This window comes from Lytechinus pictus, chromosome 15, assembly GCF_037042905.1.
Source record: "Lytechinus pictus isolate F3 Inbred chromosome 15, Lp3.0, whole genome shotgun sequence".
Classification (NCBI taxonomy): domain Eukaryota; kingdom Metazoa; phylum Echinodermata; class Echinoidea; order Temnopleuroida; family Toxopneustidae; genus Lytechinus; species Lytechinus pictus.
In genome coordinates, this window is record NC_087259.1 from 10,288,975 (window position 1) to 10,303,585 (window position 14,611).

General features: G+C 40.2%; 1 protein-coding gene across 1 annotated transcript in view; it reads right to left on the bottom strand.

Annotated features, from left to right (window-relative positions):
• LOC129277248 (LIM domain transcription factor LMO4.1-like) overlaps window positions 1–13,208 on the bottom strand; it is a 34,889-nt gene extending 21,681 nt beyond the window's left edge. Inside the window, exon 1 of the mRNA XM_054913452.2 lies at window positions 12,946–13,208. Coding sequence (XP_054769427.1) covers window positions 12,946–13,208 — 263 coding nt within the window. The remainder of the gene's footprint in view (window positions 1–12,945) is intronic.
• Between the last annotated feature and the right edge of the window lie 1,403 nt (window positions 13,209–14,611).

A 14,611-nucleotide genomic window follows, 5' to 3' on the forward strand; every position in this document is an offset into this window, starting at 1 on the left:
TTTTGGAATGTCACTTTCGGACGCGGGTCTCTGACCTAATCTTCTTCACAAGATTTCAGCGATTTAAGATTGAGATAAGGGTAAGACGTTTAAGAACTTGCTGGATGTAACTATCTTCATATCGTGGCTTCATGCATTATTCGTTGGCGGATTAAGACACGTCCCGCCCAACGTATTAGAGTCGATGATTTCGGTATGACATGTAGGACGAGATTACGGTCTCTACGATGGCGATAGAAAGTTCTGAGTCCGCCGTTCCATCAGCCCATCACCGGGGCGTGCTGATCACCGAGATTGCATAATATCGGCCAATTAAAAAGACCACTGATTTATGAGATTCGTGGTTAGCAAGACGACGCCATCTAACCAATCATAGGCTTTCTGATACTAATCGCAGAGTGCGCCGACCCGGACTCCACCGCAAGGCTACTTGATAGCTCCCGACATTCGAACACAGCAGCAACGATAACTCCATGGTTGGACCACGTGTAAATGGGCGTCGACGTTCAAGTCTATTTGTCAGTTACCCAGTTGGCTTCAAATGCTTGTTGGACAAGCATTCTTCAAGCTCATATAAGACATAGTCAAGATAGTCGTTTGCCCTCAGTCAATCGCGGGAGCAGACAATGTCACCGTAATCCTACATAACGTTGAACAAACATGCCCCGAGCGTAGGGCGGGCAGTCGCGCGATTTTCGTCAACACTTCAACGTGCTTTTACCTTCCTTCATCTTAATCAATCCGTTCTCGCCTCCATACCCCATCCACATATTACTCAGCAATGTGATACCATTCTCTAGAATGCGAGGGGTTAAATTGGGAAGCTTCCAAATATACACCTGAGATTTGCCATCATTTAGACGTCTCATAAACAATACAAATCCCTCAGCTCATACTTCACATTTAAAACGTTTCTTTTTCAAGTAGACAGTCCAACCAGGGTGGACGGGGAAACAAAATTTAAAGAAAGCACAAATGTATCTAAACAGAGTCTTGCCTAAGGGTGGCTCTCTCGAGCAAAGCTGAAAGCTCATTCAAAGATTCAAACCCTCCTTGATAATTTCAGAAAGGGAAAGAGAGATATATATATAGAGAGAGGGGGGAGGCGAAAAATTATCCATGCAGTTATAACGCAAGGAACCCTGCATCTCTTATTCTGCATGATTTTGAATACGCGTTTACAATCTTCATTACATGTTACACTACCAATTCTTGCATTCTGGAAAGGCAAGGTCGAGAATACGCGTTTACAATCTTCATTACATGTTACACTACCAATTCTTGCATTCCGGAAAGGCAAGGTCGAGAATACGCGTTTACAATCTTCATTACATGTAACACTACCAATTCTTGCATTCCGGAAAGGCAAGGTCGAGAATACGCGTTTACAATCTTCATTACATGTTACACTACCAATTCTTGCATTCTGGAAAGGCAAGGTCGATAATACGCGTTTACAATCTTCATTACATGTTACACTACCAATTCTTGCATTCCGGAAAGGCAACGTCGAGAATACGCGTTTACAATCTTCATTACATGTAACACTACCAATTCTTGCATTCCAGAAAGGCAAGGTCGAGAATACGCGTTTACAATCTTCATTACACGTAACACTACCAATTCTTGCATTCCGGAAAGGCAAGGTCGAGAATACGCGTTTACAATCTTCATTACACGTAACACTACCAATTCTTGCATTCCGGAAAGGCAAGGTCGAGAATACGCGTTTACAATCTTCATTACACGTAACACTACCAATTCTTGCATTCCGGAAAGGCAAGGTCGAGAATACGCGTTTACAATCTTCATTACATGTAACACTACCAATTCTTGCATTCCGGAAAGGCAAGGTCGAGAATACGCGTTTACAATCTTCATTACATGTAACACTACCAATTCTTGCATTCCGGAAAGGCAAGGTCGAGAATACGCGTTTACGATCTTCATTACATGTTACACTACCAATTCTTGCATTCTGGAAAGGCAAGGTCGAGAATACGCGTTTACGATCTTCATCACATGTTACACTACCAATTCTTGCATTCCGGAAAGGCAAGGTCGAGAATACGCGTTTACAATCTTCATTACATGTAACACTACCAATTCTTGCATTCTGGAAAGGCAAGGTCGAGAATACGCGTTTACGATCTTCATTACATGTTACACTACCAATTCTTGCATTCTGGAAAGGAAAGGTCGAGAATACGCGTTTACAATCTTCATTACACGTTACACTACAAATTCTTGCATTCTGGAAAGGCAAGGTCGAGAATACGCGTTTACAATCCTCATTACATGTAACACTACCAATTCTTGCATTCTGGAAAGGCAAGGTCGAGAGCCAAGGGCTTCAACAAAATCGAAGAGAAGCATGTCATTTGATATCCCAACTTATTCCAAATAAGGACATTTTCTATGAACACCATCGAAACTAATCACAACAGTCTGGAGGGATTTATAACAGAATAATTAGAACCTTGAGTAATTCAAATTCCTATTACCTAGAAAAAATGATTAATGATCATCAAATCCTGAAGATAGTGTTGTATAAAGAAATAAAGACAAACAAAAAGAACTGCATTCTTAAAAGGCCTCACATTTCAAAACTACAGTATGATAAAAGTAGGCCGTTCATCATGTCACTTTTATTTGTCAGGTTTGCATTGATTGACCAAAATATGGAAAAGCGAAGAAACAAAACAAAAATCTAGATGAGATGAGATAAAAGGAATGGGAATGCATTAAAAAGCTCTTAGGCAAAGTCCTGACGATGCACATTAATGCACTTAGAAGGCAAAATCATCATAGCAACTCCCATATTTTCTCTCTGCCTGTCAAAAGATTAGGGATTACTCCAACTTGCGGGATGCAATTAAGGTTTATCGATGAAAAGAAAATGTATGGGTAAAGTAAAAGAGCGGGGAGACAAGTGCACGGCCATTTCCGCAGTGCGAGGTCCATTCTCCCATTGCGCAAAAGATGATGATCTAGAAGAATCCATTAACTCTGTCATCGAAATGATTAGATCGTGAGCTTACATTGCTTTAATAGCAACCCAGACGCCGTTCCATCTTTATTCTACTTTATTCTAGGGAATACACCATTAGCAGAAAGACAGTTGGTGGAATAAGCAGAAAAGGGTTTCGTAATCGTGGTAATATACGAGCAAGATTCTCACAGCATTTCATTTTCATAAGGACCTGAAGACGGTGGCGTGTCGGGGGGAGAGGAGAGATATTGGAGTGGGAGATATGGGGTAGGGACCAGGCCATCCGAACTGGTATAAAGAAGCCATTAGTCTCCTCTGATCTCTCCATCAGCGGTCCCTCGGGCTGCATTAATAGGCATTACCATCCACAACAAGTCCCCGAGTAGGAGATTTGTGAGTTTAACAGGCGAGGAAAAGCGGAACTGTTTTATCGACGAGATCCGATAATAGAGGGTCCTTCATTAAACGGAGAGTTCTTGAGTTGGCACGCGGTAGGACCAAGATGCGCGCTTAGCACAGGAAACGCAATAGTTGAAGGGTGACGTAGGCTCGTGTCTATGAATATTCACCAGGTTCACAAGGTGCGTTTACCATACGTTGCGTGTCCTGATGTTTGGCAATCCAGTGTGATAGCCAAACAAAGTAAAAGAAAACCACCACAGAATCGAGTGGCTTTCCAAGACGTGAGGTGTTGTTTTCCAACGCGCCTACCTCACACTAACGGGCAAGAGAACAACCCACCAGGGGCAAGGCTGGCGATGCTTAAGTTTTAATAAGTTCGAACCTTTGCTCGCGCAAACGTCAAATAGGTAAGAACGAGTCATCCAGGCTGAAAATTAATCGCTTGGGTGTCGAGCAAGAAGGCTGACTTTTCTCTAGAAATCTACGGTAGATATGAGATCTAGTAGCTAGGGGACAGGTTAGAACCTCGGTCTGTAGGGCACGGCTGGCGTTGGGGTAGAGGTATCGAGATCACTGACCTTCGGGCACGCAGCGGGGCTACAAGTCATACCCGGCTACCCTATATTTGTTTATGAAGATGACGATGATGGGAGAAAATTGAAAATTGAATGACAAGGCCGGCACGGCCTGCCCTTGAGCAGAGAAATGGAAACCCGTCCTGATATTAGATTGTCAGTGGTTAAACCGATCGGGTTACTTGGAGGTTTGCGTAACCCCTGGCCAGAAATGGGTTCTAACTTCATTCTTCTACAATCATCTTCATGTACATGACAGGAAGGTGTATATCTTACAAAAGGACTATCGTAAAAAAACCGAGAGAAAGAAAAAAAAACGCAACAGAACTTACTATCGTATTTAACATGTTTAAGTATAGCAAAAGCTAATTTTTTTTTAAAAAATCCAAAGAATCGTGTTTTCTAGCTTGGAAATGAAAATATTTGTATTGGACGGTATACTTAAATAGACCATAAATGGCTCTTTATTATTATAATAAAGAGTTATTTCGAGTTTACTTACTCAGCTGCTGACAGCCGAGGCGTCATTGTTGGACATGACAATATCTCAGGTAATATACCTAAGGTTACATTAGAATTTGATTGAAAATATCCAACTTAATATTACTGCGTGATTGTTAATATAATTATTTTCGACATGAAACAGAATCGAATAGTTCCTAATATGTAAGATCACAATATGGCACACAAGCTCACAAAAATGCGATAGTCAGTACTTTGGTTGGCAAAATGACATCACTCTAGCTCCCTCCTCTTCTTCCCCCAACTCGCACTTTCTCTCCATTCAGTAATTGCGACCGACTGGTCTGAACTGACCATTCCAATGGTCAATCGGTCATTGACACGGTTACAGCGATTGACCGTCTGATGTTCAATTAGTCGCGTTCGGCTGACCTTCACCTTTTCCGTACTCCGTCCTTGCCTCACTTTCGCGCCCTTTTGGCTCGACGATGTCGTCTGCTTCTGAGAGATGCACTCACTATTCTCATTCTGTAATTTCATCCTCACACCAAATTATGCCTAGATGTGATTCATTTACTTTCTCCACTAACTAAATCTCCTCACTGCCTCTCTTTTTCTTTCTCTCTCCATCTTTCAATTTCACTCTCACCTTCTTTATCTCCCCCCCAACTCTCTCTCATGTTTCCTTTCATTGATTAAAGTAGTCAACATGTTCCTTTCACATTAACTCGCTTAAGTCATCCTTGTCAATACTTTCTCTAATACATCCTCTCTCATTCATTCATTTCATTCATTCTTTTATCTCATGTAATGTAATTTATTTCAATAGAAAATGTATACAGGCGACATATTATACATACAGTATATAGTGGAAGAGATTTTCAAAGAGGAGTGGAACACTGAACACCTCATAGTAAATTTATCTCACTCAACTTTGAGACCTTTTTCCATTTTTTTGTGTGAAAACAAATACTTTTTATGAGGACATGACGTCAGCCATTAAATTCCGGCTATCTTAGGTAGATTTAGACACACTAGACTGATATTAACAGCAATATCTAACCGATAATTACCCATAATGGACTATTTATTATCAATTTGCTGGTTTTCAAACGAATAACTTGCACCTCTAATGTTCTCTTCACTGGGTCTATTTATTAACATATCTGTCGCTTCTTACCATAAAAGCATTCCACATCTTATACGACTTTTTCTCTATCTAATTCCATTATCTTTACCAAAAAAAAACCAACACACATACCTTTAACTATTTTTTTTTACCAAACACACCATCGCATACAAATACATACACCCTTCCACACATACACATCTCCCTTTTTTCTGTATGTATTCTCTATTTTCATAGAATGACGATAATTATCTTTTTTCCTTTTTTTACTGTCGAAACCTCTCCCTTCCAACCCCATCTTTCTAGATTCTCGCCCAACTCTCCATCAAATCTCAAACCTTTTTCTCTAGCACGCTCTAACTCTGAAATATGTCTCTCTTTCTTTCGCTGTACTATCTTTAGATTTTCACTTCTCATGATTTCTCGCACTTGAGATGGAACCTTCCTTTCATGTGCCAGCACAGCATATGTCGAGTCATTTCGAAATTCATCCTCTAAAAAGTTTTCCTCCTTCTTCATCGATCGCCGATCCACGAGGATATGTCTCATTTGCTTTCTCTATCCACGCATTCGCTCGTTTTAGCGCGCAAATTGCACAACCCCTCCGTCCACTCTCCCCCACTGATTTTCAAAACCTACCCGAGTACATTAAGCGAACGGGAGTGGGGGTATTTGTATTCATGTATTTAATGGAATGGGCCTAAAAGATGAGAAATTAAGTGATTTTGTGGATCCCGGGTTTTTTAAGTGAGTGGTTAACGATCAATGAACTGAATGGGTATTGGATGGAAAGATTGCTTTTTACAGACAGCCCGTGGGGGGCTCGGTCATTTGGCAAATCAATGCAAGCGTTCTGTATGGCGTGCTTTAGGGTACGTTGGATGCCCTCAGTTCACTAACATGTAGTCAACGAATTCCTAACATGAACATGATGAACGTGTCTTACAGATCTATAATGTTCCCCCGCTTTTAATGATATACGGGTTATTACACAAAATGAAATCAGAGTGATTATGAAGTGAGCAAGAATACATTATGAGTTCTCGCTAATGGGTGCTTGTCTGAAAGGCGGTTTTTGTTTAAATCTTATCATGTAAATCATCTGTCGCGTTCTATAGTGAATAAAATAAAGAATGAAGCCATTTCTATGGAATATTACGATGCATAAAGCTATTACTACATACATGAGTGCAGGTTGATAGCTGCCCACATTATCAAGAGATTTATGGTTAGCACAATATACAATTGATACACAATGGGGTCTCCAAAATGCAATGCATTCATCACTTAATTGAATATGTCATACATGTATGTCCGTGCATTTTTGGCGGGCTGGATGTGCAATGAAGCTGATTGGAACAGAGAGGAAAATGGAGGCATGAAAAAGCGAGAATACAAGTAGAGTGAGTCCATCTATTTCGATTAAAGAAGTTAGCTGAGATGCGTTCTGAGCAAATTATGGTTCGGCAATCCATTGCTTGTCGCCATCAAATATTGTCTGAATGAAAGACATGTACGTACGCTCTGATAAACTTTCTGGCATGTCAAAATGCGCCTGAGTGTTTCGTTCCATGCGTAGTTGTTGCCTTCATCGCTGAGTGGAGCCTTCTTGTGCACTTTCTGGTAATAGAAGAAGAACGCTAACCATTAAGTATAAAAGCGAGCAAATGGAATATTAACGCATGTTTATGTGGAAGAATATGTCTTCTGACACAAGACAGTGAGCTCCCATCCACGGAACACCTAATGCATGCCATTAAGAGTGAGAGGGTTGAGCTGCGTGCGTTTTTATGTGTGCGTGAGTGTGAGGGTGCGTCTCATTATTATCAAATTCACGTTTGAAGCAGGGTAATCCTTTTAAAGATACGACAGCCAATTAAATGATAAAAGCAACCACGATATTATTGGCCACGTTGAGTGATTGTGACGCTTCAAATGGAAAACGTGTCAGGGCAATGCATCAAATGTACAAACAAAGAACCATTAATGGAACAACTTTTCTCCCTCCGCCCCATTTTCGCTCTCCTTCCTCTTTTCCTGTCTCTCTTTTCTGACCAGCTTTTTCGGTTGGAAACAATCGAAGACGTACTCAAGTCATCTTGACAGCCCATTTTCGATAACGCTGCATTTGTCATAACTCATACCATTAAACTTCAGCAGTATATTTTCATTTGCGAAACATATGGCCCCAATACTGGGCACTCTAAAATGCATTTATGTCATGCGTTTTGAAGGGATTGTTTTACATTAGCTGAAAATACCCATGTCACATATTTCCCCCGCTCTTTTGCAGTGGCAATGGCAGAATTACAAAAACAACTATCAATCCCAGACAATATATTTTTCTTTTCTTTCAAATTTAACAAGGTCGATCCCTCAAGATGGATAAAGATGAATAGGTTAATTCGCATTTGACTAGACTAGAGTTGCTGTATTTTAGTTGTTTCCTGATGAAATTCTTTCACTGGGTCAGAAGTCGAATTTGATATAGAGGGGTACAGGAAGGCATGTAAAAGAAGCACTCTCAGCTAGATAATAGGACCTATGTCAAGGGACTGCTTCTGATACGGCACAGAGTAGTCCCGCGGGAACACTACGTGCGGGAAAAAGAAATGAGGAGGAATCCTCGAAAAATATCATAATGGCAACTTAACGAGCTAACGTCATGATGCGAATGAATAAAGTGGGTCCCAGACTGTTCGGTCCATCGTCCGTCCGGGTATAGAAGAAAATTGGGCGAATGAATGGTTGTCTTCCTGAAAACCCATTAAGAAAATGTACACAAGTAGTCAACGTCCATATGCAAAGAGCTCGAAAATGCACCCTCCAGCACCATGCCAACTTTGAAGCTCTTCAAAACTCCTTATGGGGTTTTTATTAACTCGTGGTAATGCATCGCAATTATGATAATGGTTTGGAAATCAATACGCGGGAAGATGACCCAACACAGGCTACATATCTCGATGATAATAAACCGAGTTGGGGGATGACTGTACAGGGAGAGTGAAGAGAAGGGGAAGAAGATGGAAGGGCAAATGGGAATATAAATAACAGTTAGAGAAGAGAAAGGTATGACGAGTGGAGCTGCTAGAGAAGAGTGTTTACATTCCAAGTGATGCAAAGAAAAGAAAAAGCTTGCCATGCCTCTCTTTCCTCTCCCAGCTTTTTGATGGACCCATTAGTACGTCGTGGCTAATGGGTGCACAAGTAGGGCGAAAAAGCCCTCTTGTTCACAGAGGGTGCCATTACTGCGGCCGATAAGTGAGGGGCGCTATAGAGAGAGGTCCCTCGCTAAATTGGCTCGGGTGCACCAAGGTTCGATACAAGTACGCTCTCTAGTTCAAGTCGGTATTAGGGTTTTTGCGGTGAATATATTTCTAGTTGGACCTACGCAAATGTTGTCGTTTGCCTGTGTCTCAATTGGATATGTTCAGTCAAAGAACTTGGTTCTGAATGGGTATGCCACGTAAAGTCAGGCACATATCAGGTGAAAGAAATCCAATTACCTGTGCAAGTTGCTTGAATCACTAAACGTGGCTCTCTGGATACAGAGGCTACCAATATCAACATATTCAGATACGAAAGGGTATTAATTATACAACGAAAGGAGCTGTAACTCCATTCTCAACTTACTTAGGATGGAACAACTATTTAAAATGAATTCATAACAGAACTTTATGACTAGTTACTTATTTCCAAAAATAATAAAGCTTTATCTGCAACCAATTAGCATGAATCATTTACCAATGATTTGGGTGGTATAAAAAATAGAAGCACAGGGATCGTCACAGTTTACGATAAAATAGTATTCCATACTACAAATGAAATTAAATGCGACTTTCAAAGTAGACTGGTTTACTTAATGCTGCAAGTTCTGCCTGAAGAATTCCAATTGGTATTTACTTAGTTACTCAAATCATATTGACTTAAACGAATCATTCTTGTTCAGTTCATTCATACGATTGTGATAAGCGGATTGAAGACTGTGAGCAAACGTGTGATTCAATTACTGAATTCAATTTCACGTGTTCATGACACAACATAATCTCAAGTCCAAGAAACTTCAGAAATATCTCAACTCCAGGAAATATCATAAACTTTCTAAAGGTCTACTCCCCTCTCCTTCCCCGTGGTTCAACACCTGGGAAACACCTTCATGGTGGTAAAATGATCTTATCAGTCACATTCGATTAAGTTATGATGTTCGACAATCTCTTCAGTAATCACAGGTTTTACGTCGCCTTCAATATGTTAGAACCATTCACATTAAGCAACTGATTCAATTTTGTGTGTACCAATCGAATTATTCTTTATCGAATCATTGCTAAAGAGACATAAGGGAATATGGATCTTTCTAGGGCAGCTTTATTTCTAACAGTCAACGATAACATGATTGGAAGCCAAATTGCCATGACGTGTAAATGTTTTCACGTCCTTTAGACTCAGAGCAAACGACTTTAACAGCACGGTGCTATCACAGGGAGATACTTTAGTTAAAGATGATCAACTTTGCAAGACTGCCATGTCATCCACGCTTGAAAACCGCTCAAAATGTTGGGACAGAAACACATCGCGTTCCTTTACGAATTCTACATCTGTGCATTATGGATACATGAACGAGCCCTACCACCAGCACCGCTAATTCCAACATGCCAAGAAGATGTTTCATTTGATCTTCCCGACGCTTCTTGGGAGAAGAACGTATGGACGTCTTAGAGGCTGATCAGAGGAGAAGCGACTTAATTAATTAGTCCCCCAACAGGATCCACTGTAACTTGATTGATTAAAGAGTGCATTAGATTAAGGGTAAGACATTTCACAGACAAGTCATACATTCGGAGATACCGTCTTGTCTCTTTACGCACTTGCCATCTGCCCTGCTATTGGATGCACCCGACACTCTTTTCTTTTCCCGCCCAAAAAGGTCTCCATTATAACAGCACCCACACCCACATTCAAACACTAGATCCATTTCGAGGCAAAGCAATCCCCTTAAATTGCTTTAAATATGATGAATGAACATTTACCATCAAAATGAATGCCTCAAATATCCATGAATAAACCATTCATTCCCCGATTTCTGCTGAGTTTTAGCAATGGCATATCCCCTAAATCTCTAATACTTCTCGAGTTATGGTTATTGAAAATGCCTGCGTATACAATCCCCATAAACAGACTTTCATTCACGGATTCGGACAAAGTAAGTAATAGCTTGTCGTTTAACCTGTCTGCAGGGATCACTACTCGAACAATCAACCATTTATCTCTTCTTCCTCAAATTTCGGAAATTAAAGGGGATCCTTGGACATTGGATGCCGTGAACTTTCGTATGTCTGCCCACTGATATCGTTGGTTAGAATCGGACATAGGCGTCAATACTAATAATATCCTATAATATCCGGAGATAATGTTAGATATGCCAACCTCACGCACACACTCAAAACAAGGTTGCATCAAAACAATGGAATATGCAGCTCTCTACTAGTTAACCCTTGTGCTACTTCTTCATTTTCAGCGTTACAGTATACATTAATGTTGGCTTTAAATATATTCTGAATAATACATTCCTCAAAGAATTCAATTAACGAATATTTTTGTGAGCCCCAAATATAAAAGCATTGTATTTTTATCTTTCATTATTGAATGCCGAATTCGTCTATTCGTCATGTCTCACTTTGAAGATGTTAAAAAAAACTGCCATGAAATATATACCTACCAGTATAAATGTGCTTAAAGTTACCTCAATTGAATGGCGACAACTTTCTATGATTTCCTTCATATCGTATCGATTACAGATGACATTTGATAAGGAATATTTTTAAATCCGAACAGAAACTTGCCAACCAATTTAAGTCGTTTCTTATTAATAAATCGTTTATTCAATAGGCCTTTTTTTGCCTGAATATTTTTCTATTCACGGGTTTACACTATTTTGTGTATGTAGATTCATTTCAAATTCACTAAGGTGAATAGCCTTGATTGGTTTTTTGTCTTTGCTGGTCCTCACATCCAATAACCGCTATTATTCGTCATTTTAAATCTTTTAAATTGTCCTTTGTGTTCATCTGTTGCCTCTTTATACAGTAGTATATCAATTATCGCCTTACCATATTATGCCTTTATACTTGATGTGAATAAGAAGCCATATATTGCCAATCAATCAATCAATCGATCAAAAAATACAATATGAACAGTACTAGTCGTGCTACTAAACCCAAACCACACGCGTCTACAAGACTAGACTATAATTATGCGGAATGCATTCATTGCGTGATAATAACAATTGCAATAAAATACCTAATGTATTGCCACTGTCACGACTGTGATGTGGAGGGGGGGGGGGGGAGATGATGAATGATCATTGATGCGATCCCTCTCATGAATGGGGTCACGATGCAAAGACTAATCACGGGATGAGAGTTTGATTCGCTCCTGAAGATGACGGGAGAAGAAAAGGAGAAGGCGAGGCAGAGACGAGATTCGATGGATGCTCGGGCCAGGACAGGAAGTGAAACCATTCAGTCTGAAGAGGGATAATGCCTCCACTGGCTCCCGTTCGTCAAGAGGTTCTGACACGACTCCATAATAATCTTGGCATATCACAACAAGGTGAAGCCACCGAGATGGATTGTGATGCCAGGGCACCGTTCCCGACTCCAGAGAACGAAAATGCAGCCTGACCTGAACACTAAGTACTTATTTTCTGCTAAGAACGTTTGCGATTCCAAAGGAGGAACTTGGTAATGACTCACAAATAGACAGACAATACCCTTTATCTCCCTGCAGCACTCAACGGCACAATCTATACAAATGAAATCCTAGTACAGGTGTTTCAGAGGTCAGTACTTAAATCTTAGTCTTAGACAAATCCCTGCAGTCCAGTATTATTGCGTCCACAATAACATTTCCAGATCTTCACTACTACTCTATATAATTTGTTGTGGTTGTTTTGTTATTATTCATTCATCATAACTCTTCCGTTTTCACTGTTTACTATTTTTTTTTTTTTTGGGGGGGGGTTAGATTTTAACGAAATTCTATTTTTAAGAGTCAAGAATTGATTCGACTCGTTTGAGTCCACAAATTGAATGTGATCTCGGAAAAAAAATCAAGGAATGAGAAATGGAAATGGTCGGCCATGAGTAACCATGCGCGTATACTAATTTTACTTTTCAAGACTTTACCCGATGCGCGTAGAGCGCATAAAACATCGCATCAGAAATGCGACCGACTGCCAACGTTTTAAAATCAATCTTCTAGAAAAATACCCAACTCTAAGTCTTACCCAGCCCCAAAATGACCCACCCACTCGAAACTCCCGAGCCATCCGTCACCCGTGTCGCCTCCATCTTATCGATAACCTGACGTGAAAGGTACTCACTAACCTGAGGTAATCTTTCTTGCAGAGAATCATTCCTGCCTTGGAGAAACACGAGTGTCCGATCTCGCCAAGTTGAACATTGCAGCAAGAGCACTTTAGACATCCCGTGTGCCAGAATCGATCTACGGCATGCAGCAATATGCGATCGATGATCTTGCCGCCACACCCCGCGCAACATCGTACAGCATTGTTGTTGTTGTTGTTGTTGCTGTTGTTGTTGTTGCTGTTCGTGGTTGGTGCAGGTCTGTTTTCTTTGGTGCTGTCCATATTGTTAGCTGCAATGAATAAAAGTGATAAATAAAACATGTAAAGAGTTGATGATTCGGTGGCTAAAGGTTGCAGGGATATCTTAAAAATGTATTTTTGCATCTAAAAAAAACAGTTTACGGACGATTTCTTACTACAATTTGGGTTAGACCCCCCTTCGGATATCTGTGAACGAACATGTGAGTTGTTGGTTACATAGCGAATGAATATGGACGATTGAATTTTCATTCCAAGATATCAGATAGAAACAATAAAAATAGGGTCCATGGTAGTACTAATGGTGGTTTGCAATGACAATCGATTTTATCGAATTACAAGATAGATGTTTTCTTTTTCAACAGTTCACACCACTGTCGATACCTTCAAAACGTTTCCTTGAACATGGTTCACACTTTGTTTAAACAATCGGAAACGGACGTCATTCAATAAAACCAAAGAAACTATATTTCCTATATCACTGACGACTCGTTTGGACAACATTGATTCGAATACAAAGATAATACCACGCACAAGTGTCTGACCTCTAGCGTAAAAAAAAATGGGGGGGGGGTGGGTGGGAAAAAGCAACCTTTTCCATTTTCAGGTCTGCTTGCTTTGTAAAAGAACACTTTACTCTGCTAATGCGACTTCACTCGAATGAAAGGTACAGAGGCACGTCAGCTCTGTGAAAGAAAAGAGTAAATGTAATCAAATATACTACCTGCGCGCGCTAAAAGCTAGAACGTAATAATGCATTTCGCCTAATGCTTTTAGTATATGACGTTATTCACGTGAGAAATGGGTTTATTCCATATTTCATAGAGGCAGTTTGTGCATAAAAGGAAGTAACATAAAACTCACCAAAGCATTTTAGCGTTTTCGGATCGTATTATGGAGCTCCAATGACTCTCCTTTTGAATTATACCGACATATAAGATCTAATGTGTGCTTATCATTTCTCATGTCTGCTGTGTCGGGCTTATTTGTCTTCAGACAACAGTCTGAGAGATATCGATTTTCAACTGAGTTTCTAAAGGCGTCTAATTTCATAATTGAGTCGGGGTAAATGGGGCATTTAGAGAAGTCTGCTCAATGGAATATTTTGTAGCTTGCCGGGGAAACAAATCAGTGGTAAAAGGAGAAGAAATGCTTATAGCCATCCACACACAGGACGCGCTTCGATTGGTAAAGCGAGAATCAGGGGGAACAAGTAATTCGTTCCCTGAAAGGTCATGTTATATTACCCTCTTTTCATCCCATTCAACACAACCATGAAGTAGTTACTAATGTTATTGAATATATCCTTACAAAAACAAGAATGATTTGCTCCGTTTTAGATGGAATTCTATATGTTTTACGATGTGCCGTTGCTTCAAACGATGACAAGCTTCTATTCTTCAGGTATGACGTGACTGGCAAAGTTC